Source organism: Micromys minutus (genome assembly GCF_963924665.1).
Source record: "Micromys minutus genome assembly, chromosome: 6".
In the NCBI taxonomy this organism is placed as follows: Eukaryota; Metazoa; Chordata; class Mammalia; order Rodentia; family Muridae; genus Micromys; species Micromys minutus.
In genome coordinates, this window is record NC_137975.1 from 22,207,354 (window position 1) to 22,234,067 (window position 26,714).

The 26,714-nt window shown below is 37.6% G+C and overlaps 1 protein-coding gene across 1 annotated transcript in view; it reads left to right on the plus strand.

The window, feature by feature from the left end:
* Positions 1-26,714, plus strand: part of THSD7B (thrombospondin type 1 domain containing 7B) — a gene marked incomplete at both ends in the record, with an annotated part of 731,038 nt that overhangs the window by 662,192 nt on the left and 42,132 nt on the right. Inside the window, 3 exons of the mRNA XM_080917661.1 lie at positions 19,319-19,460; positions 20,957-21,072; positions 23,109-23,226. Of these exons, the coding sequence (XP_080773787.1) occupies positions 19,319-19,460; positions 20,957-21,072; positions 23,109-23,226 (376 nt within the window). The remainder of the gene's footprint in view (positions 1-19,318; positions 19,461-20,956; positions 21,073-23,108; positions 23,227-26,714) is intronic.

Genomic DNA, 26,714 nt, shown 5'->3' on the forward strand with positions numbered 1-26,714 from the left:
TACCTCCATAGAAAAACATGTTTTTGCCATGTGCTGATTATCTACCACATGAAACTTGCTCTGCCTGTGCAACTTGTCCTTGTGATCAGACTTTTAATCCTCAAGTATAATAGTTTAGTGCTTGAATATGCCAATTAGAGTGCTACGCAGTAGTTCATCATTCAAAAAAAAAAATCAGATCAGGAGTCAGGCATGGCTGGAACCTAGAGACAGGAGCTGATTTAGAAGTCATTATCCATATTTTCTTCTTTCTTTCTTTCTTTCTTTCTTTCTTTCTAAATTTATTTTTATTATTTTTATATCTCAACTACAGTTTATACTCTCCCTTCTTCCTCTAGTCCCTCCCCATCACCTCCTGCTCTGTCCCTGTCCCATCCAATCCTCCTCTGTTTCTCCTCAGAAAAGGGCAGGCATCCTATGGGTATCAACCAGCCATGCCATATCAAGTTGCAGTAAGGCTAAGTACCTTCCCTGTATTAAAGCTGGACAGTACAACGTGTGTGGAAAATAAACCCCAAAGCATACAAAAGTGTCAGAGAAAACTCCCACTCCCACTGTTTAGGAGTCCTACAAAAAGACCAAGCTATACAACTGTGACATATATGCAGAGAGCATATGTTAGACCCATGCAGGCTCCCTGTGTGTCTGTTTAGTTTCTGTGAGTTTTATGGGTTCAGGTTCATTGATTCTGTGGGTTTTCTTGTGATGTCCTTAACTCCTATAGCTTCTATGATCCTTCCTTTCCTCCTCTATAGGATTCTCGGAGCTCCACATAATGTTTCCTCAGCCTGCTTTCTTTTCTAACCCAAGGTACAGCACCAGTCATGATTGCCTGAACCCTTCTCCATCAATCACTAATTAAGAAAATATTCTACATTAAGAACTTATGGAGCCATTTTCTCAATTGAGGTCCCATCCTTTCAATATCTGTAGTTTGTGTCAATTTGACATAAAACTAGCCTGTACAGATCTAATCAGAAAATGATTGGTTACTCCCATAAGGTCCTTGACACTATAATAGCAGTAGGTAGATCTTATAAGGCCAATTTTTTGTGCCTCTTTCGTGAACCTCAGAAGACTACCAATGAGCTGATTCTGATGTAATCATACTTGGCTCTATTTTATGAAAGCTTGAACTTGGGACACACTGACATGTCTGGTGCAGTAGGTCAAGAGTGTGAAGCCCCGAGCTCTCAGTGGGGCAAGGTTTTATAGGAAATGGCACGCAAGTAAGGGGTGGGGGTGTTCTAGCCCAGCACACATCTGATGTGGAGAGGGTTTTATGGAATTTTGTTGCCTTTTAAAATAATCGGTTGTTGCTGCAAACTAAACTATAAACTTCTCTTTTCCTCCTGATTAGTGATTGTTTGGGAGTGAAATGCCAGGGGTAGGCTTGTAACGTAGAGTCACAAGTTTTTGGAGGAGGAACCTACAAACAGGTACTAGACACGAGTTTGTAGGGGTTAACCTAGAAACTGGTGCTACAGAGTTCAACCTTAGGTCAAATTTTCTAAGATGGAGTCTGAACCCAAGATCTGGTCTCTCAGTCCTTATTATATCTAATAGGTCTCATAGCTGATTAAGACTGAGGAGCACTTTTCTCATATTATTACGAAAGCTAGCTAGTTGGAATGATGTTTCCACATGAGTCCTAGACTAACTTCCTGTGGCCTATGTATGAGTCAAATGTGTGATATCTTTAATGAGAGGGTCTTAAAACCACATTCTGGAAAGACAAAACTGTTTGTCAGGTTCTGAAGAGCAACCAAGAACACTGACAAAAGTATTTGGAGAATTTAAAGAAACTCTTTGGCAACAACTCAAAATGAGAGGATCAGTTCCTGGTACTGGGGTTCTATTGCTAGCAAGTGGTGTTTAGTTAGGATATTGTCTTCCATTATAGGACAACACCATATAAAACTTCTTTATTTGTGTATAATTTTTAGGAATGTTCTGCAGTAGTAAGCTTCCAAGTTCATGCCCCCTAAAATATACCAGATATCTTTGAAGTTTTAAGATTTAACTCTACTTTATATTCTGTGAAATGGGAACACAGTTGATCCCTGATTTACCTTAGAGTAATATAACTTAAAAGTATAATAAACCCTAGCTCTTTTAGGAACTTCAGGCATAATTTAGTTGTAAAGTATACACATCAGGACCTGAGTTGTGCCCACTCTCCACTTCTGGAAAAGGGGGTGAAAATCTACCTATGAAAGATCATATTTTAGTAACACTCTTTGCTCTAATGTACTGGACTCTCTATGTGATGGTAGAGTAGACTGAAACTGTAGATCACAACACTACCTGGCATCAACAGAGAGAATTTCACCTGGAAAATAAAATCTGAGCTCAAATACTAAGTAGTTTCTACTGAATTCAGACCACTTTTGCACCATTGGAAAGGTTAAATATAAAGGCAAGCTATTCTGAATGAGAACCTTCTATACAGAAACAGGAAGAGTTAAGGGAAAACCCCTTTTCATCTCCCCTCTGGTTAAGTCCACTTTGAAGTCAAACAAGCACAAACTACGTACATTTCTTATGGGAAGGAATACGCCTAAGGAATCATGTGGGGGTTGTATTTATAGTTTTGATCCCATGTAATTGAAAATAAATGTGTTTTCTAGGTACAAGCTTAATCCAATAGTTGCTTTATCATGAAATTAATCCGGTATTAGAAAGTAGAAAGCAGTTCTTACTCTGCAGGGAAATACTGTGGAGAGAAAATGGTTCTTGCAAAATAAACAGGAAAAAATATGTATGTAGGAAAAATAGTTCAGAAGCAATAGTCATAAGCTTCAAGAGGACTCTTTTGATAAAAATCATTAATTAGACTGATGAATTGTAAACACTTTGACTATAGATTACTTTGAGTGAAGTTTTGTTTCATGGCTGAATATAAATATCAGAAATAAAAAGTATTTGAAATAATTATTTTTAAGTATATGACACATTTTCTATGCTATAGTCTGTCTTTTTTAATTACCAGTTTTGACACATTAAATCAAGAAACAAGAAGGCATAGTTAAGTATAGACTTATAAGGCTGGTAGGGTTTGAACCTTGTCTCTATTCCTTACTATCATGCTGTTATGTGGATGTACTTTCTTAACCTCTCTACCCCATCAGTAAAATGGGACTTACTAAATATCATTAAAGAACCTAGAATAATGATTGGTATCAAGAAACATTATAAAAGTTTTGACTAAGTTATTTCCACAATTCACTTCTGTAATGTCTTGAAGGTTGAAAGGCACTTTCTTCAGTGATAAAAATAAAGTTGCTTCCTTCCCTTTGGTTACTGTTAATTATCATTTTTGACAGGTCTTAAATTAACTATGAAAAGAATCTCAAGGCAGACCTATGAGGTATTATCTTGGATAGGTTTAGCCTCTCTAAGCTTATCTATGGTGATTATCTTCATTAGGTTATCTTAGGAGACAATATTGATCTCAGTGGGAAGACCCACCCATTGTAGGTCCGGATACTAGAGAATATTAGAAGAAGAAAGTAAGCTTAACATAAGCATACGTATTATTCCCTTCTTCCTTTTTAAAAGTATCACATAATCAGCTACTTCAAGCTCCTGTTGACTTTAGTTCTCTGCCATAAATAAGAACGTACTCTTGAACTGTGAACTGGAATATATCCTTCAAGGTATTTTCTTACAGTGACAGACAAAAAGATACGTACTGTCTTAAGTTTCTTTTTGTAAATAATATTCAATCTTTCTTGCTTGCTCTACCCTCTTGTTTAGCTTCTTTGGATCTGTGGAGTATAGCATGGTTATCCTGTATTTTATGGCTAATATCCACTTACAAGTGAATACATACCATGCATGTCCTTTGGGTCTGGGGTTGCCTCACTCAGGATGATATTCTCAAGATTCATCTATTTGCCTGCAAAACTGATGATGTCTTTAATAGCTGAATAGTATTACATTATATAGATGTACCACATTTTCTTTATCCATTCCTTTGTCAGTTGAGGGACATCTAAGTTGTTTCCACTTTCTGGGTATTATGAATAAAGCTGTTATAAGCATAGTTGAGCAAGTGTCTTTGTGAGATGGTGAAGCGTCTTTTGGGTATATGCCCAGGAATGGAATAGATAGGTCTTCAGGTAAAACTTTCCCAGTTTTCTGAGAAACTGCCAAATTGAATTTCAAAGTGGTTGTACAAGTTTGTACTTCTACCAGCAATGGAGTAACATTTTTCTTGCTCCACTCTCAACAGCATGTGCTATCTCTTGAGTTTTTTATCTTAACTATTCTGATAGGTGTAAGATGGAACCTCAAATTCTTTTTATTTATATTTCTCTGGTAACTATGGACTTTGAACATTCTCATTTTTTATTGGTTATTTTATTCATTTACATTTCAAATGTTATCCACTTCACAGTTTTTTCTCCACAAAGTCACTATCCCCTCCTCCTTACCCCCTTTCTCTGTAAGGGCCCTCCTCCACCCACCTACCCAATCCCACCTTAGCACCCTAGCATTGCCCTGCTCTGGGTCATTGAGCCTCCACAGAACCAAAGGCCGCTCCTCCCATGGATGCCAGATAAAGCAGTCTTCTGCTACATATGCAGCTGGAACCATGGTTTCCACTATGTGTACTCTTTGGTTGGTGGTTTTGTTCCTGGAGCTTTTGGGGAGGGGGGTCTGGTTGATAGATATTGTTGTTCTTCCTATGGGGTTTCAAACCTCTTCAGCTTCTTTCAGTCTTTTCCCTGACTCTTTCATTGGCTTCTCCATGATCAGTCTAATGGTTAGCTGAAAGCATCCTCATCTGTACGAGTAAGGCTATGACAAAGCCTCTCAGGAGACATGTACATCAAGATCCTGTAAGCAAGCGCTTCTTGGAATTAGCAACAGTGTCTGGGTTTGGTGTCTGCAAATGGGATGGATTCCTCAGGTAGGTCAGTTTCTGGCCTTTCCTTCAGTCTCTGTTCCTCTCTTCGTTCCTGCATTTCCTTTTGAAAGGAGCAATTATTGATTAATATTTTTAAGATGGGTGGGTAGCCTCATCCCTCAACAGGGGCCCATACCTAACCACTAAATATGATGTCTACAGGTTCTATAGCCCCTAAGTTGGGTATTTTGGCTAATGTCATTCTCATTGGGTCCAGGGAATCTCTTAAATCCCTGGCATCTGGGACTTTCTAGTGGGTACTCCAGGTCCTCATCCCCCACTGCTATACACCATAATTCATATTTCTGACCCTCTGTACTTCTCCCATGTCTCTTTCCACATCTGATCCTCTCCCCTTCCCCCCACCCCCTCCAAGATCAGTCTCTCCCTCTACCTCCGGAGATTATTTCCTTCCTCCTTCTGAGTAGGACTTAAGCATCAACACTTTGGTCTTCCTTCTTCTAGGGTTTCATATGGTCTGTAAGTTATATTGTTAGTATTTCAGCTTTTTGGCTAATATCCACTTATCCGTGAGTATACACCATGTGTATTCTTTTGTGATTGAGATAACTTGCTCAGAATGACATTTTCTCTTTTTATTGGATATTCTCCACATTTAAATTTTAGATGTCATCTCCCTTTCCCCCAATCCCATTCCCCCTCCCTCTGCCATTGCTTCCATGAAGGTGCTCCCTCTCTCAACCACACTCTCCCAACCTCAGTGCCTTGGCATTCCCCTAAACTTGGAAAACTAGCCTTCACTGGACCACAGGCCTCTCCTTTCATTGATGCCAGAGAATGCTATCCTCTGCTGCATATGCACCTGGAGCCATGCTTTTCTCCATGTGAACTCATTGGTTGGTGTTTTAGTCCCTGGGAGCTGTGGTGGGTTTGGTTGGTTGATAATTTTGTTCTTCCCTTGGGGTTGTAGACCCTATCAGCTCCTTCAATCCTTTTTCTAGCTCCTTCATTGTGGTCCCTTTGTTCACTCCGATGGTTAGCTACAAGCATCCTCATCTGTATCAGTTTGGCTCTATCAGAGCCATTGAGAAGGCATCCAAATCAGCATTCTGCCAGTAAGCACTACTGTGATTAACAATAGTGCATGGGTTTAGTGGCTACATATGGGATGAATCTCCAGGTGAGGAAGTCTTTGGATGATCTTTTCTCCAATCCCTGCTCCTCTATTTGTCCCTTTATTTTCTCCCATGAGCATTTCATTCTTCCTTCTAAGAAGGACTGAGGCATCCACATTCTGGCCTTTCTTCTCTTTAAACTTCATAAGTTCTGTGAATTGTTTCTTGGGTATTCCAAACTTTTTAGACTAGTATCCACTTATCAGTGAGTACATGCCATGAGTGTTCTTTTGTGACTTGGTTACCTCACTCAGAATACATCCACTTGCCTAGGAATTTCATGAAGTTGCTGTTTTTAATAGCTGAGTAGTACTCCATACCTCTATTGAAGGACATCTGGGTTCTTTCCACCTTCTGGCTGTAATAAATAAGGCTGCTATAAACATGGTGGAACATGTGTCCTTGTTAGATGTTGAAGCTTCTTTTGATTATATGCCCAGGAGTGGTATAGCTAGATCCTCAAGTAGTACTATGTTCAAATTTCTGACAAACTGCTAGACTGATTTCCAGGGTAGTTGTACAAGCTAGCAATCCCACCAACAATGAAGAAATGTTTCCCTTTCTCTACATCTTCTCCAGCATCTGCTGTCACCATTCTGACTAGTGTGAGGTGAAATCTCAGGGTTATTTTGATTTGCATTTCCCTGATGACTAAGGATGTTGAACACTTCTTTAAGTGTTTCTCAGCCATTTGGGATTCCTCAGTTGAAAATTCTTTGTTTAGCTCTGTACATCATTTTAAATGGGGTTATTTGGTTTTCTGGAGTCTTATTTCTTTAATTCTTTGTATATTTTGGATATTAGCCCTCTACCAGATATAGAGCTGTTTAAGATCATTTCCCAGTCTCTGTGTTGCTGTTTTGTCCTGTTTACAGTGTCCTTTCCCTTGCAGAAGCTTTTCAATTTCATGAGGTCCCATTTGTCAATTAATTGTTGATCTTAGGACAACATTTCTCTAAGTGCTTCTTGGCTATTCATGATTCCTCTGTTGAGAATTTTGTTTAGGTCTGTACCCTATTTTTAAGAGTGTAATTTGGGTTATTAATATCTAACTTCTTGAGTTCTTTGTAATTTTTAGATATTGGTTTTCTGTCAGGTGTAGAGTTGATGAAGATCCTTTTCCAATATGTAGACTGCTGGTTTGTCCTATTGACAGGGTCTTTACCTTACAGAAGTTTTGCAATTTTATGATGTCTCATTTATCAATTGTTGGCTTCAGTGCCTGAGTCATTCACTGATGTTCTGTTCAGGAAATTGCCTCCTATACCAATGAGTTCAGGGATATTTTCCATTTTATCATCAATAAGATTTACTGTATCAGGTTTTATATTTAGGTCCTTGATCTACCTGGACTTGAGTTTCATGCAGAGTGATAATTATGGATCTATTTGCATTCTTCTACTTGTAGATATCCAGTTAAACCAGCACTTTTTGTTGAAGATGCTTTCATTTTTCCATTGTATAGTTTGGACTTCTCTATCAAAAAAAAAAAGTGTCTATGCGTCCGTGGGTTTATTTTGGGGTCTTTGATTCAGTTCCATTGATCAACCTGTCTGTTTCTGTACCAAGACCATGCAGTTTTAATCGCTACTGGGTTGTACTCCAGCATGATGTCAGGGATGGCGAATCCTTCTGAAGTTTGTTTATTGTTCAGGAAACTTTTGGTAATCCTGGGTTTTTTGTTTTTCCATATAAAATTGAGAACTGCTCTTTTAAGGTCTTTAAAAAATGTGTATAATTTGATGGGGATACATTGAATCTGTAGATAGCTTTTTGGTAAATGACATTTTCACTATGATAATCCTACCTATCCATGAGCATGAGAGATCTTTCCATCTTCTGATATCTTCTTCAATTTTTTTCTTAGGGTCTTGAAGTTCTTGTCATATAGATCTTTCACTTGTTTGGCTATAATTACACCAAGATATTTATATTTTGTATTATTTATATAATCTGAAAAAAGATAGTTTAAATTATTCTTTTCCAATTTAAATCCCCTTGTTGTCCTTTAGTTGTCTTGTTGCTCTAGCTAAAACTCCATGTATTTTGCTGATTAGATAGAGATTTTAGGGATTTTTGTGGAATTGCTTTAAGTTTCTCTCCATTTAGTTTGATGTTGACTATTGGCTTGTTGTATACATTGGTTTGATTGTGTTTAGATATGTGCCCTAGATCCATGATCTCTAATACTTCTAACATGAAGGAGTGTTGGATTTTGTCAAAGGTTTTTTGTTTTGTTTTGTTTTGTTTTTTTTGGCTGCTAATGAGATGATCATGTTTTTTTTTTTTTTTTCAGTTTGTATGTATGTTGGATTACACTGATGAGTTTTTATATATTGAACGATCCCAGAATCACTACAATGAAGCCTACTTGATCATGGTGTGTTTGATGTGTTCCTGGATTCAGTTTGCAAGTATTTTATTGAGAATTGAGTATTAAAAAATCATGCATTCTTTTTCTTTCAGTTTGTTTAAATGGTGGATTACATTGACGGAATTTTGAATATTGAACCATCTGTATAACCCTAGAATGAAGCCTACTTCATCATGATGTCTTTCATGTTTTCCTGGATTTGGTTTGCAAGTATTTTATTGAGTATTTTTGCATCAATATTCATAAGGAAAATTAATCTGAAGTTCTCTTTCTTCATTGAGTCTTTGTTTGGTTTAGGTATGAGCATAACTGTGAACTCATAGAATGAGTTTGGCAGTGTTCCTTCTGTTTCTATTTTGAGGTGTGAAGAGTATTGCTATTAGCCCTTCTCTGAAAGTCTGGTAGAATTCTGCACTCTCTGGCCCTGTCCTTTTTTGTTTGGAAAACTTTTAATGATGGTTTCTATTTATTTCGGGGTTATACTTCTGTTTAAATAGGTTACTTGATATTGATATAACTTTGCTAACTGGTATCTGTCTAGAAAAATCATCCATGTTTTGCTTTAAGATTTTTCAATTTTGTTGAGTACAGGCTTTCGGAGTAAATCCTAATGATTATTTGAATTTTCTCAGTGTCTGGTGTTATGGCTACCTATTCATTACTGATTTTGTGTATTGGATAATGTCTCTCTATCGTTTGGTTAGTTTGATTAAAGATTTGTATATCTTGTTGACTTTCTCAAAGAACCAGTTCTTGGTTTTGTTGATTTTTTTGTACTGTTTTCTTTGCTTCTGATTGACTGGTTTCAGCCCTGATTTTATTTCCTGCCTTCTACTTCTCTTTGAGTGCTTGCTTCTTTTATTTCTAAAGCTTCCAGGTATACTTAAAAACTGATGATATGAGAACTTTTTAATTTCTTTATGAAAGCACTTAGGCTATGAACTTTCCTTTTAGTACTGCTTTTATTGTGTCCCATGAATTTGGGTATGTTTTGGCTTTATTTTCATTGAATTCTAAAAAGTCTTTCATTTCTTTTTTAATTTTTTCTCTGGCCCAGAGATTTTTGAGAAGAGAGTTGTTCAATATCAATGAGTGTGTAGGCATTTGGAGGTTTCTGTTGCTATTGAATTCCAGCTTTAATCTATGGCAGTCTGATAAGATACAAGGGGTTATGTCAATTTTCTTGTATGTATTGATGCTTTTTGTATTGATGCTTTTTGTATTGATGCTTTTATGTATTGATGCTGACTATATGTTCAATTTTGGAGAAAGACTCATGAGGTGTTGAGAAGAATGTGTATGCATTGTTATTTGGAAGTAATATTCTATAGATATCTGTTAGGTCCATTTGATTAATAATGTCTCTTGGTTTAATCTTTATCTAGATGACCTATCAATTAGTAAGAGTGGGGTGTTGAAGTCTCCCACTATTAATGTATGAATTTCAATTTTAAATTTAAGCTTTAGCAATGTTTCTTTTACAAATGTGGATGCTGTGATGTTTGATGCATAGATGTTCAGAACTGAAATAGCATCTTGGTAGATTTCTCATTTGATGAGTATGACACATCTTTCTATGTCTCTTTTAATAACTTTTGGTTGCAAGTCTATTTATATTAAATATTAGGATGGCTACTCCAACTTGCTTCCTGGGACTGTTTCTAGCCCTTTACTCTGAGAAAATGTCTATCTTTATTGCTGAAGTGTTTTTCTTGTATGCAGCAAAATGGTGGATAATGTTTTCCCATTCATTCTGTTAGCCTGTGTCCTTTTATTGAGGAATTGAATCTATTGATGTTGAGAGATATTTATAATCAGTGATTGTTATTATTGTTATTTTGATGTTGGTGCTGTGTGTGTGTGAGTGTGTTTGTGTGTGTGTGTGTGTGTGTGTGTGTGTGTGTGTGTGTGTGTGTGTTGCACTCTCCTTGGTTTTGTTGGATTTGTTTCCTGTAGTTTTGGATATAGTGATTCTCCTTCGGTTAGAGTTTTGTTCCTAGTATTTTTTGTAGGGCTGGATTTGTAGATACATAATGTTTTAATTAGGATTTGTCTTGAAATATCTTGTTTTCTCCATCTATGGTGATTGAAAGTTTTGCTGGTATGGTACGGTAAGTTAGCACCTTTAGTTTTTTAGAGGTTGAAAGATATATATGCCCAGGCCCTTCTAGCATTTGGAGTTTCTGTTTAGAATTGGATGTAATTTTGATAGGTCTCCCTTTATTTGTTACCTGGCACTTTCCCTTGCCACTTTTAATATTATTTCTTTGTTCTATAGATTCTGTGTTTTGATTATTATGTGGTAGGAGTGTTTTCTGGTCTAGTCTAATTAGTATTCTATACACTTCTTCTTTGTTTATAGGCATCTCTTTATTTAAGCTGGAAAAGTTTACTTCTATGAATTGGGGGGGGATATTTCCTGGACGTTGGGACTGGGACATTTTACCTTCTTCTATTCCTAGTTATACCTGGTTTACCTTGGAATATACCTAGTATTCTTAGGTTAGGTCTTTTCTTGGTATCCCAGATTTCCTGAATTTTTGTGTAAGAATTTTTTTTTAGATTTAATATTTTCTTTGACTTATGTATCAATCTCTTCTACTGTATCCTACCTTTCAATAAACAAAACATTAGTAAAATAAGCTTAATTTCTTCAAAATCTAATTTAATATGTACTCTTTAAAGGGAAGATAAAATCACTATTTTTAAAAAATTTCTAATACATTCCTTTAAAATACAATTGTATGTCTTTTGGGAAAGCAAGTCATGATCTTTTAAAAACAGAATATGAAAAAAAATCTATGCAGTGCTATTTTATTCGTTGTTGTTGTGTTTTCTCTTTAGTTTATTATTAATGTTGTTTTAATGAATAGAAACCTTTACACAAGGATTCAAGTAGTCCAAGGAATTCATAGATGAAAAATTAAGAAAGTTACCATTTGTAAGGAATTTAGTATCGTTTTATGTCTTTTGATTCTGTAGCATAAAATTTTGAGTTGTAGAGAATCCACTTTACTGTGCAGCGATTGCAGATAATTTGTAATAAAAAAAAAAATCCCAGGTGGTCCCAGGTGGATCTCTAGGCTGAGAAAGGACACTATTGGTTCTATGAAACCTCAGGCAAGATGATGAATCTGCCACTTCAAGCCTGGCTTCTAAGTCTAATCTGGTGTCACTATTGAACATATCTAAGGGAAACTAGGGCAGGGAAGAGGACTTGTAGTTGTGAACAATGGGAAATAGGATTATCAATCACATATGTTCTTCTGATCTGCTAATGTCCAAACACAGTTACTTCCTGGGTCTCATACTTCCACAAGAAAGGCTAAGATGTGGAGTCTTGTCCATTTACTGGGCAAAAAAGGACAGGTGGATTTCAGTTTGTAATAGCAGACTGTGCCCAAAAGTTCAATTCTGTGGTAAAATTTTTTAGTGCACTGAGTTCAATGAGCTCTAAATGCATTTAGGGAATGCCTTGTTTTTCCTTTCTTTCTTGACATCTATTAACTCCGTGGGAAATAAGGCACTTTGAAAAGGACTGTTAATGGGGATCTATCAAATCTCACAGTGGAAACAATCCATTATTATTTTAAGAATAGTAAAAGATTTAACTTAACTTTTTAAAATTGCAAATTAAAATAAATACGAAGTGACCAATAACCAATGTCCATGAATGAACCTTCCCATTGCCCTGAAAGAACATCCCAGCTCCTTCTACACAAAAGTAAAACAAGTCTGATTTTGTAGGTAATCTTTTCATATCTATACATATAAACAGTATGGGTTATGTTACAAGTAGTTATAATCTGATCAGAATTTCTAGGTTCTTGATATCCTCTTCAGGGAATTGAAGTAAGCACTCATTAATTACAAAGTTGCCATGAAAGTTTACACCAAAGCAAAGTGAAAGTTCTATGCAGTCAAGAAAACATACCACATGACCGAAGATACTCAAGGATCTTTGTAACCAATTATTGTTGCTAAAGGGTGACACTGGAATGCTTTGCTTTGCTTTGACTAATATATTTATTAAGTTATATAACCTTGTCTTCTTTTTCACATGTCCCTTCTCATAATGCACCTATTCTATAAACTGTTTCCACCCAGTTTTCCATGGTTAGGTTAAGCATGTTTCTCTCTCTCTCCTTGAATTCCCTGTAACTTGGGAGTTGCAAAGCCTCCATCAATCTTTGATGAACATCCTTTACAGAAGCTATAATACATCAAGAAACGTACTGCCAGGTCCCACCTCTTTGTTGTTGTTGCTGCTGCTGTTTTGTTTTGTTTTGCGTTTAACAACTGGCATTGGTGTATCATGTCTGTGCCCTTTAACCAAGAAACTTGAAATGACAACATTCCAGTTCCATCAGCAGACCTCATTTCTTTCTGGAATCACCCATGAGGAGGAGGATTACGTTGCAAATGCTATTGCTCTCCTGCTGGCCCTTTTGTGCAGATAATTCAGGAAAATGCTTCTCTTGGCAAATTTACCACAAAGTTCTCTTTCACGCCCTTATGGCATCAGATTTAAATAAATCTTATGCTTTGCATTTGTGCCATTTGTCACCAACCCTAAACTTAGATTCTAGTGGTATTTTCAAATGTGTTCTGTAAACATTTAAATAGGTGTGACCTGGCAGGGTGTTCAGACTCCTCTGGACACATTTTTTTCTGTTAGATTTTTAATCAGGTGTTTTGCTAAAAAGGCCTGCCTTGTTTTGTTGGAGATAACCTTCACCATCATTCTAAGAGAGCTAGGGTTCTGGAGACACGTGTGTCAGTGTGTCATTGTTTCTAAGCCGCTTTAGGAGACAGAACTTTGAGATGCCGTTCATTATTTCCTTTACTTTGAAGATGAAATATAAAGGTGCCTCATGGTGGTGTTTATCACTTATATGTGAACCACAGAGATCTATTCTTACTCTTTCTAATACCTGTATCTCACGTTTTCCATGATATAAAGTTACCGGGGAGAATGAGTGATTATAGTCATAGCATATGTAATGTTTAGATTCTTTATTACATATTCATGGGAGGAAATCTCATGACAATAATACCTACGTGGTCACCAATAGAAATACTCCAAGTCTGAACATAATTTGTAGATACTGTATTTTTGTCTTCACTCTCACTGTTTTCCTTATACATTTTTTCAGAGTGACCAGCCATATGACAGATGTCCCATATACAAGGTTGGCTCATTTCACATCTGAATAATAATGGTTTCTAGCCATTTGAACACACTAAGTCTGCAATGGATCCTGAAGAACATACTCATGGCAGCAATATCACCTGAGTACCTGTATATTACTACCAGTTCATCTTCAGATATTTGTAATTGAAAATCAGCCTTGCAGCCTAATATATCCTCAGATCCTTTGAAATGTGAATCTTTATCATATTTCTATGCTTCTCTAACATAAAGTTTCCCTGCCACAATATGGGAGTGTGATTTTGCTTCCTCTATAAGCCATCTGGCACCTTTTTTTCTTTTTCTTTCCTTTTCTTTTTCTTTCTTTTTTTTTTTTTTTTTTTTTTTTTTTTTTTTTTTTTTTTTGATATTTAAGGGGTTTTTTTTTTTTTTTCTCCCTCCTGTTCAAAGCTAAATAATTATACTAGAATGTGTTTCCATATTGACAGCTCTGGTGTGCTCTTTTCTATGGGCAGTTTCCAATCCCTTTTGTTTTCACAGTTACATTTCCTTAAAGGGTTTTTTTTCCCTCTTTCTCTGTCATTAGCGTCTGTGCTTCTGCTTTGGTTTCTTATGAAGTCTTATTATATGCGTGATGTCTGCTTTGTCTCATTTCTCTGTTCACTAGCTTTCCTCAAACTCTCCCGGTGTCTTTTCAGTGCTTAATTTCAGCATTTTTTCCACATCTATAAAGACAAGATTTGTTACACTTCTTAATGTTGTGTTTCTTTCTCATTTCCCGAAAATGACTTTTCCTTTTATTTTGAATTGTTTGCTGGAGCCAGTGACTTGGTTTCTGAGTTCCTATAATTCTTATTTATGTTTACTTCTCTTTGTTCCTCTGCCACTTCCTAGCTAGTTTGGTTCCTTTTGAACGTATAGTTCCCTTCTGTTTCTCGTGGATCACTCTGCTTCACCATCTTACCTGCAGGATGCTACGCCATCCATCATTCTCACGTGGAGTTACATTTCTTTCTTCATTTCTTGTTCTGTAAAATTACTTGGGCGAACTTTTGGAAGGGACTCTCCAAAACTAAATCTGCTACCCCGAGATTTCCTAGTTTCCCTTTCTCCTCTCCCTGCTCCAGACAGTCCCTCCCGATCGTTTGAAGTGACTCTTCCTAGTTTTCCACTTTGAGGATCTAACAATCTATTTGTCTTCCGTGGTGTGCTGAAGGGCGGTAGAATGTTCTGGAAGGATAGGAGCTTTGAAGTATCAATGCAAAGAGTTAAGGAAGCAGGAAGCAGGGATTCACTGGGCCTTCCCATAGCCTCTTTGTGCTCCTGTCCCTTTGAGTAGACCCTCTGGGTCTCAGTTTAGTTGTCTGCTCCTTGTCATCACTCTGACCCTTTGTCCAGCTTCTCCTGTTCTGCTTTCTCTTGCCTAGTTCTCATATCACAGGTACCCTGTGAGATCCCACCACTGCTCCTCACTGGCTCACTGTCTAGTCTTAACGGAGATGAGTCAGTATGCTTTGTTGCTTTTGACTTCCCTGTCCAGTTGTCTTTGATGTGAAAAGCCCTTTTAATGTAAGTTACTAGCTCTTTGGAATTTCATGAAAGGCATAAGAAGAAATACTTTGGGCCCAGTTTTTTTTTTTTTTTTTTTTTTTTAACTTTGAAGCAGGGATTAATTTTCTTTTAAAAATCCTTACAAAGCACTTCAGTATTTCCTTGTGCATTTTTTTTTTTTTTTTTTTTTTTTTTTTTTTGCTACGTTTGTCCAAATAAGAAAAATGAAGTTCAGGAGCTTGCATCCACTGACCTTATGAGAACCAGAAAACTGAGGGAGCATCCTTCTGTTGATTATCAGATAAACTTTAACCCAGTGACTACAATGGTTTCCTGTATCTAACAGGAACTAGCAAGACCAGGATCTGAAGTCAGGCTCATCTTCAAGAAAGAAATCAGCAGAATAATCTAAATTTACAAATACCTGGCATAATAATACATTTTGCCCACTGTAATCTTTAATAGTTCAGTGATATCAAATAAAGCCTTCTATCTAAATTTATTTTGGATGGTTTAGATTATCTACTATCTATTCTATGAGTTCATTAAATGCATTTATTGATGTTTTATTAAGTTAACAATGGCTTCCATCAAGAATGTTTGAGACATGTAAGAGTGAGAGTAACGAGAATATTCTTGTTGGATATATAGAACTCCGAGGATAACCGATATAAGGCAAAATGACCGCTATGCAGTTTATTGTTTGTTTACTAATAGAAGTTTATAAAAACCTACCCTGGTTGTCCGAGATAAACAAGCTTCCTGCAGAACAGACACATATTTCCATCTGCCACATCAGACATTGTTCCAAAATATTAAGACATTGGTCTTCAAGATAGCTCATAAAAAACACATACATGTATACTCCACACATACTCAGTATATAGTCAGTTGCTCTTTAGGTGCTGAGTCTAAAGAAGTGGGTAGAAGTTGCTGGGTGGGATGTTAATTTTCCTTTAAGATAAGGACAAGAATTAAATACAGGTAAGAAGGATTGCTTATAGGGTGAACAAAATGTAAGAAGATACAGGGTACCAAGGAAAGCTTGAACTTTATGAAATTCTGCTTTACAAAGATATTGAGACAGAAAGCCAATTCTTGAAAGAATTCATGATCTAAAGGGGATGTGGTCATGCTGGTTACAGGCTACCTAGAAAATAGCCTTCATCTGTGTGTCTTATTCGTTTCAAAAAATTAGTCCAAAGTTGACTTTGAGTTTTCTGTCTGCACATCATTTTTGCGTATTTAAGAAATAATTTCTATGTTTTTATATAAATAATATGAATATTGTCTGAAGATATTTGTTTGGTGAGTTTTGTGCCAATGAAGAAACCATTAAGATCTATAAGCAACCCGTCTCAACCTTTGGGTCTCTACACCTTTGTGAGGCAAACAACCCCTTCACAGGGGTCACTTAAGACCATCTGCACATCATGCTTTATTAGATTACAATTCATAACAGTACCAAAGTTATAGTTATGAAGGAGTAACAAAAATAATTTTATGGTTGGAGGTCACCACAACTTGAAGAACTGTATTAAAAGCTCACAGCATTAGGAAGGATGAAAACCACTAGACTAAAGATTTCTTCGAATAATACTACTACTATTACTTCTTTTCTTCTTCTTCTTCTTTTTCTTCTTCTTCTTCTTCTTCTTCTTCTTCTTCTTCTTCTTCTTCTTCTTCTTCTTCTTCTTCTTCTTCTTCTTCTTCTTCTTCTTCTTCTTCTTCTTCTTCTTCTTCTTCACCTCCTCCTCCTCCTTCCCCTTCCCCTTCCCCTTCTTCTCCTTCTCCTTCTACTTCTACTTCTCCTTCATCTTCTTCACTTACCACCATATTAGGGTAAAATCATGGTTTTTGGAATGTCTTGTGACATCTACCAGAGAAAAGAAAGTGATTGAAAATGTGATGACTAAGTTTTGACAAAATTGAAGAGAAATTTGTTTGTGTCTGTGGGTAAGAAATTGACAGAAGAATTGGTTGAAATGTTTGATTTCAATATGTCTAAATTATCTAAAACAATAAGATAAACCAAAAAGGATAATTTATCTTTTATCCTTTTTATTGGATATTCTCATATTTCAAATGTTATTTTCTTTCCTCCTCTTCCATTCCCCCTCCCTCTGCCATTGCTTCCATGAAGATGCTCCATTTCCCAACCACCCACTCCAATCCCTAGACTACCTCGGCATTTCCCTACATTGGGAAAATGAGTTATCACTAGAGTGAAGGCCTCTACTCACATTGATGCCATCCTCTGTTATATATGTAACTGAACCATGGGTCTCTCCATGTGTACTCATTGGTTAGTGTTTTAGTCCCTAAGAGCTCTGGAGGGTGGTTGATATTGTTGTTGTTCCCAAGGGGTTGCAAACCCTTTCAGCTCCTTCAGTTCTTTCTCTAACTACTTCATTGGGGTCCCGGTATTCATTCCCATGGTTATCTCTAAGCATCCTCATCTCATCAGTATGATTCTGTCTGAATCTCTAAGGAAGCATCCATATCAGGCTCTGCCAGTAAGCATTTCTTGACATCAGTAATGGTGACTGGGTTTGGTAGCTAGGTATGGGATGAATCCCCAGGTGAGGCAGTCTCTGAATGATCTTTTCTTCAGTACCTGTTCTTCTATTTGTCCCTGTATTTCTGCTCACGAGTATTTTGTTTTCCCTTCTAAGAAGGACTGTAGCATCCACATTCTGACCTCCTTTTTCTAGCTTCATAAGGTCTATGAATAGTATCTTAGGTATTCTGACCTTTTGGGGCTAGTATCTGCTTATCAGTGAGTGCATACCATTTGTGTTCCTTTGTGACTGGGTGACCTCACTCAGGATGATAGTTTGTTGTATCATCCATTTGCCTAAGAATTTCATGAAGTCATTGTTTTTAATAGCTGAGTAATATCCCATTGGGTAAATGTACCTCATTTTCTGTATCCATTCATGTGTTGAAGGACATCTGGGTTCTTTCCAACTTCTGGCTATGACAAATAAGGCTGCAATGAACATGGTGGAGCATGTGTCCTTGTTGTATATTGGAGCTCTGTTTGGGTATGTGCCCAGGAGTGATATATCTGGGTCCTCGTGTAGTAATATGTTCAGTTTTCTGAGGAACAGCCAGACTAATTTCCAGAGTAGTTGTACCAGCTAGCAATCCCAACAACAATGGAGAAGTGTTGCTCTTTCTTCACATCCTCACCAACATCTGCTGTCACCTGAGTTTTTGACCTTAGTCATTTTGACCCATGTGAAGTGGAATATCAGGGTTATTTTGATTTACATTTCTCTGACAAATAAGGATATTAAACGTGTCTTTGGGTGCTTCTTAGCCATTTAGTATTCCTCAGTTGAGAAAGAGCCAGAGCCTGACAAAAACAGAGGCAGATGCTCTCAGCCAACCATTGGACTGAAAATTGGGTCCAGAATGAAGGAGTTGAGAAAGGACTGAAGGAGCTAAAGAGGTTTTGCAAACCCATAGGAAGAACAATAGTATCAACCAACCAGACCTTCCAGAGCTTCTAGGGACTAAACCACCAACCGAAGAGTACACATGGAGAGACCCATGGCTCCAGCTGCATATGTAGCAGAGAATGGCCTTGTCAGACATCAATGGGAGGAGTGTCTGTTTGTCCTGTGAAGGCTGAATGACCCAGTGTAAGGAAATGCCAGGGTGGAGAGGTGGGAGGGAGTGGGTGGATGGTTTGGGAAGCACCCTTGTTGCAGCAGGATTGGATAGGGGGTTTCCAGACAGGAAACCAGGAAAGGGTATAACATTTGAAATATAAATAAGTAACATATTTAATATAAGCAACTGCCAAAACACAAGTTACAAAAATTTATAATTTTATTCTTATGTGTAGCTGTTTATTCTTGGATTTTAAAATAATTTTTGCATGTTAATATTCTGTGTGATTATTTTTGTTGAACTAGAGAAACTGAAGTCATTTTACTTAATTTAAAGATGAAAATACATTGGTTGTCAAATGAAATGAAAAAAGGAGACAATATATCTTGCATCACAGAATCATTCTCTCTTCTAACCACAAGCTGTAACATTTGCAGGTGTAGCCACAACGTCAATGCTGTTAACTACAGTTTCCACTCTGTAACTGTTCTGTGCCTACACGTTCACAATTATCTGTATAATTTATCATTTACTGTATCTCCTTGTCTGCCTGCTCTTGACTTTTATAGTCATGTGACCCGCATGCAATCCAGAGAAGAACTCGGCATCTGCTGAGGCCTTCATTGAACTCAAGAACTTGTGGGGAAGACTCGCAGGTGCGGCCCTGTCTGCTCAATGAAAACTGTTTCCAGTTCCAGTACAATCTGACAGGTATGGTTGGACCCCACTATGACTGTTCTGCCTGAACGTTGACTTTTGTTTGTGCATTCTCTCCTGTCCCTGGGGAGGGAGAGGAAAATGTATGTGTTGGACACAAAACAGTGAGAGTTTAGTTTCAGTTGACTTTCATGGAAACAAACATTCATTTCATCAGTGCCCCTATTATCTCTGAATAACAGTGTGGCTTTAAAAGATACTGAGTAATGGTGGCTTATTCTCATGCCTTTCTTTATTGTAGTATACTAGTCAAGTGTACAATGTGTTTATCCCATAGATTTTTTTTAAATGGGAGTCCTGACCAGTCATAGATACTAGAGAGGTAGAAAAGCAATAAGAATTGAATTAGATGAATTATTTAGCCACTATGTTTGTCTGAGCATGCAGAGCAGTGCCCAAACCAAGAGAGCTGCTATTATACTTTGCCTGCTAGCCACAATGCCCCACCAGGGGATATTCCAAAATGCCACCAAATGCAAGACCATGGTAGGTCTAAGCATTGGAGTCAATACTTAGGAACACACCAACATATTGCCTGTACAAGCAACATGCTCTGCCAAAAACTTCTGCTTCGTGCACGTTTGGAACAGCTGAGAACGCTCATGATACAAGTGTTTAGTTTTTTTCATGGATGAATTACAGCATGGTAGATTTATGTTTTTACTTTGGGTCTGTGCTTTTTTTTGTTCTTTTACCAATTTTTCAGAAATACAACAAAAACTTGTCATTTTTAGAAAGCATATATTTTAATACTAAATTTTCTTTAACCATACATTAGTTTGTTATAGATGCAGAACTATATCTGAAGATGTTTTCATTCACATCATCGGGGATCTTTCATACCCACAACTATAAGGAAAGTTTTCTTTCTTTCTTTTTTTAAGTCAAATTAATTATGGAGGCACGGTGAATTACTTTGCATTGCCATGATCAGTTTAAAAAACCACTAGGCAGTCCTACAAAAGTTACTAGTCCAAAGATAGCACCTTTGAGCACTTTTACAGGATGTCTTCTGACAAGCTCCCTAGAGTCTCTCACAAAGACTGTAATCCCATTTCTTAGCTTCCCACTCTCTTGATCCAGTAACCATCAAAAGGTTCCACTCCACTTTGAAAGTTAAGATTTTAGGATATGGGGCTGGGGATGGAACACAAACATAGAATTGGTGTCATGGCTTAACCTCTCTCTCTCTCTCTCTCTCTCTCTCTCTCTCTCTCTCTCTCTCTCTCTCTCTCTCTCTCACCATTTTGGTTTGTGTCTTGTTGTTTTACTAAAAAACAACCACTAACGTAATGCAGTCCATTTATTTCAGTTTTGTTTACATGTTTGTCTTCTAACATAGTAATTGCATGAGGTATAGCAAAGAAATATAAGAAATTGTAAAACTGTGCATTTCTCTCTTTCACCTATACAGATTATCAGAGCTTGGGTGTGGTTGGCTCATAAGCCTAGACCTTAGAAACTCAGTGTTTATGGTCCTCTTCCTATAGAGTGGAGCACATGTCAGCTGAGTGAAAACATTTCATGTGGCCAGGGTGTGAGGACCCGCCTGCTGAGCTGTGTGCGAAGTGATGGGAAGCCTGTCAGCATGGACCACTGTGAGGAGGTAACTCCTGTGGGATTGTGGGATGGGATCTCTCAACCTGAGTCTTCATGCTTCTACAACATCCAACAGACATGACAGACACTGACCAAAGATGTACTGTGCTTACAGTTGAGTAAGTTTAGACTTACTCAAAAGAGTAAGAAATTAACTCAGTCCTTCCAAGAACTTGTTAAAATGTACCTGCTTTCTGGTAAGCTGTTGAAGTTGATGCCTTTACTACTGTGGTGTGTCTTCTTATATTGAAAGATGATTCATTTTCTTGTGATAAACATGTTTGCTTCACATAAGATAGATGTTGAGCCTGGATATAGAAAGCACTGACAATTTCTTTAACAATTAATTGCCAGATGACAAACTATACTACTGTCTTTTTTTCTCTCTCTCTCAATCTATGCAAGATCTCCATATAAATTTTCAAATTAGGAGGTTCTGACTTTTTTTTTTTTCTTCTAATTTTATGGAATTTGGAGAAAAGCTACAGTCAGACCCATTCCAAAGACCTGAAATTCCCTTCCTAGATATAATTTCAGCATATAGGGACAGCTCAATAGAAATGAGCATCACAGAGACAACTTACAAGATTAAAGCTAGTAATCATAGGCATCTACAGAAATGTCTGTAATGTGTTGACAGGCTAACAAAAGTCTGTCTCAGTTGTTGTAATAGAGGATTCAGCACAAATCCGAAAAAAGACTTCAGTGTGCCTAAAACAACCCTAAATATCAGTATTGTCATAATCAGTGGCTGTCACCTCTGATGCTGACTATAAACTAGTCTGTCCAAGACCGGGCGCCCCAATCCGTAGCACTCTGAAAATGGCTCACATTCTATAGACAACTATTAGCCAACTATCATGGCTCTATTTGAAGAGTTTCTTTCCTTCAGCCTTTCTTTAATACACTGACTAACTCAGGAGAGAAGTCAACTGTCTACTACTATTCCAGATAAACAATGGTCACACTCAGACCTGTCCCCACCAAGTTAACTTTCCTTCACAGTGCATAAGAAGGGTGTTTCAGCTGACAGAAGCACACTTTTGGACTGCAGAAGCTCAAGTGAGCTGCTGATATTATATTTGTCTCTGTTTTGATTATGAAACCTTTAGCTATTAGTTTTGAGCTGCTTCTGTGTGTAAAAAATATTTTCTTTTGATTCAAGAAAAGATGTAAATTATTCATTAATAAAAATCAGTTTATTGTTTTTGAAATGGCATGTATCAAACATATATTTAGTGACTATTCACTTGAAGAAGTCAAAATTATTAATCTAGATAGCATATCTGTATCACATCAATAGACACAGATCCCTTTATGGTGCTTTCTGTGTTAGTCACTTACAAAGTCATCATAATGTGATAACTAATTTTAGCTTTGAGTAGATGTACTAACGTTATTTAACATGTGTTACGTGCCAAAACTTTCCTAATTAAACATACAATCTATGTGAGGCAAAAGCACAGACCTCAGTATTTACTCTCTGATTTGGGGATAATTTGTTTTTCACTGAAATATCTTCTACCTTGGTCATAATACAACATACAAAATATATCTAAACACTGATTTTAAAGAAGAAAGTAAGCTGTCTCATCAATTTGTTGACTGATTAGGACTGTGTAATTATATTGCCTAATTTGTCATTTGAGATCTCAGAAAAATCATTTATTTATCTTTTTTCCTCTTCTGAATACTACTAGCCTTGCTGATAAATTTGATCTGTCTGTATACTGTCAGCCCTTCCCAGAATGTCTTGACTGAACAACTTGGTAGATCTATGTTTTATGTGACTCATACTTTCCAAGCACCTGAGTGGTGGGTCTTTGCAAGGGTTCTGAACTTTTAATAAGAAATTTGACTAACCAAATGTCACCAGTGAAAGAGCAATAGTTATTTTGATAGTTACCAATTTATAAAACAATGAATATTTTGTTCTCCCACTACAACATGGAAAGGTTATTTATTACAGAATAAAGGGCACTCCTGCCTGTAAAGGAATAGTGATCTGGTTGGTATTAAAGGCATATCTCTTTGCATTTGCAGCGTAATCTGGAAAAACCTCAGAAGATGAGTATTCCCTGTCTGGTCGAATGTGTGGTCAACTGTCAGCTCTCAGGATGGACGGCATGGACAGAGTGTTCACAAACCTGTGGACAAGGAGGTATTTGGCATCCCTTGTATATTCTTACTCCTACAAGTAGCTTGAGAACTTGCAAATATTATTAGTGAACAGCTGAAGCCAACACAGAGTTGATCCAGAGGAGAAAAGACCTCTAAGCATGCTGAAGGATCAGAAAGGGTAGAAGAAACCACTGTAACAGTGGCAGGTCACAGAAGAGCTGGCTAACTTGCGGGGTCAGTATTCCATCAGAAGATCCTAAACTCTACCAGTTGAATACATGTGGTCATGGTAGTTTTAGACTATGTATTTTGTCAGTAGAGCTGGACACAGTAACTAGAGACTTGATTCTACCCATCTATAGACAGGGCTTGTTTCTGCTTCAAAGAGGAAATCAATCACATAAGTTTGATAGAGACTCTGGAAGTCAACACCATTTTCCAGGAGGGTAACATAGTCGTGATGTTTATAAAAGTCATGTTGGAAGTGGTGTGTCTCTCTTCCTTATGTATGATATGAGAGAAGGTTTAGTCATTGTTCCCAACTCAGGGCAAGAACGTTAGGGCAGGAAATATAGTTTCTGATAACTGCTTTTCACATCCTATGCAATGAACATAGGATGGACTAGGGTGTTGAAGGGTTGCAGTTTATCGGCTAATGAATGTCAGAAGCCTGGAGTAGAAACCTAGGACAAAATCTTGTCATGGTTAGTCAACAAGTAGAGGAGGATGAAAAAGGAAGTTCAAGTTGGAGGACTCAGGTAGAAGAAGACATTAAGATCTGCATCTCATTATTCACCAGCAATACTCCAAAGCTGTTTTCTGGAAGTCCTGAGATGGATTATGGTGTGAGCTTCTTCTTGCTAAGTTGTACAAATGTGGAGAACTGGGTTATCCACTCTTAGTCTTGGATAGTCAGGAGTCAGCGTGAAACAGGAGCTCCTCTGAGAACTCAGCTGTAAGATCCTAGAGAGGATAGAGATGAAAATGAAAGCCATGATGTGCACTGGGAAAATGTAGCTAAAGGCAATGGTTGTTTTACAAGGAGCATCACTCACAATGAAGAAATGGGAATCTCAGATTCCAATAGTAGTAGTAGTAGTAACAATAATACCAATAGCTAGCATAAGGTAATCTTCTGTACAAATATAAACAAAAGCCCCAGGAAAACAAATGTTATGTCTTAGCACCAGGAGCTAGGTATTGTTACATAATTCCTAAACCATGAGGCAGCTTCCAGGAGAGTCCATTTCAAAGTCAGATCAATCCAGGTTCAAATTGTAGCTCCTCAAGGGGTTAGTTTTGCTGAAGTCAGCAGTTTTGCTCTATCATACATATGTTTTGCTGAAGTTTGCCAACCTGTGCCTGAGGCAAATGGGCCAGGCTGAAACCTCTAACACCAGGAAGCAAAACGCACATCTTCTCTTCATACACTAGAGCTCAGTTATTTCTTACAGTCCTGGAATGCTACACCACGCAGACACTTTGTTTATGGCTTGCCATGAAGATGAGAAAAATCATACAGTGCCTTTGTTATGGTTTCTATTGCTGTAATGAAGTACCATGATCAAAGAAACTTTAGGAGGAAAGAGTGTATTCAGCTTACACTTCCATACTGTAGTTTATTCCCGAAGGAAGTCAGGTCAGGAACTCAAACAGGGCAGAAACCTGATGATGCAGAGGCTATGGAGGGATTACTGGCTTGCTCCTCACGGCTTGCTTGGCTTACTTTTTTAAAATATAAAACTCAGGACCACCAGCCCAGGGATGGCCACACCCACAATAGGCTGAGCCTTCCTAAGTCAATCACTAAGAAATGCCGTCATCTAATCTTATAGGGGCATTTTCTTAGTTGAGGTTCCTCCTCTCAGATGACTTTAGCTAATGTCAAATTGGTGGAAACTATCCAGCACACACAGAAAGCAGCAGTATTATGGGAGTGTTCACTTTGTATTAATTTCTACTGCCTTCTTATCTATCAGCAGTAGCACAGCCAACCCCAAACCCCTAGGATACTTGTTTAAGTTCTCCGAAAGATTCGGTTATTTTTATTCCAGCTTTCACAACTCATCCTTTTACACTATTCAATATCCTTGTAAACGTCCTTTTTAAATCCTGTAGATACTTGTGTCTTTGTATTTGTGCATGAGTGCAAGCTCCCAGAGAGACCAGAAAAGAGCAGCAGATCTCAAGAACAGTGTGCTCTCTTAACCACCGAGCCATCTCTCTAGCCCCAACTCAACATGCTTTAGTATTAAACTAAGTAATTAGTGAAAATGTCATCGAGTGCTTTTCTGTTGACTTCTAATTGCTCACCTGTTCCTTTATCCATTAAACAAATATAAGTATGTTTGATGTAGTCTGTGTCTTAAGGAGGCACAGGAGAAGAGTGACAAGTTCCTGATTTCATGCATCTCATAATCTAGCTGGAAGACAACAGATAGTAAACAAATAGGCATTAAACAAGACAGGACATGCTGATGAAGAGTCAGTAGATGGCGTCGTTCACCTGTTGATGGCGAATACCACAGCCATCTCTGTTCATCCCAGAGGCGACGCACATCAGCTATATGAACTGCAGCTTCACTAAGGCTCATATAGGGATGTGCTGCTCCTGAGTAGAAAAGGGTAACATGCAAAAGCAGTTTAAGGACCCTCAGGGAGAGAACTAGCCCACACCAAGAGTTTCTCTTGCCTCCTCCTCTGCCCTGTCGCCTCTGTCTGTATCAGCACATGCTATTCCCAGTACTCTCCAGGTCATATCATACTTGGTTCCTCGGCTCATCTCCTTACACAAAGAATCTTAGCATCACAACCTCTCTGCTTCCTGATGGCCATGTCCATCATCCCCATCTGATGGCCTCACCCTGTGGGATGGTTTAATACACTTCATGGGTTGCAGGGAGATTTTCAGTTGTTATTTGTCCTTCCCAGGGAATTCTAGACCATGAGTAAACTCAGAGGTGAGAGGAGTTTGCAGGTGGATCTGGAGTCTGAAAGGAGCCCACCCTTCTCACTGTACATTTTTCTTTCTCTCTACCTAAACAACAGTTTATATTTTATTCTCCACACCCAAGAATATGTCTAACAGGTGGAGACAGAAAATACATTTCTTGTGGACTTTTTTTTTCTCCTGAAAAGCCTGATTGTGTCACTGAAACAAGAAATGGCAGCTCATCATGACATCCCAACACTTTGCCATTATGTAAAACACCTAAGCAGATGCTTAGTGTTAAAATGTCACTTTACATGTTTGAGCACTTTTGCTAATGCAGAGGACTAATCACACTGAAATTGTCTACTAGGAACCCATAAACAACTCTCTCAAATCTGAGTCCCCCCGTTGGAGAACTCTAGGTAAGTCCAGCTTCAACCTAAATTGAAAGTTCCAAATCCCACAGAATAATAAACAAATGACAATTTTTGGGAGAAAGGCTATTTTCTAAACTGAATCCATCCAAGTTTAGGATCAGTTAGGAATCCATTCAAGCTAATTTTTCATAAATTCAATAATTTGAATTTATGAAAAGG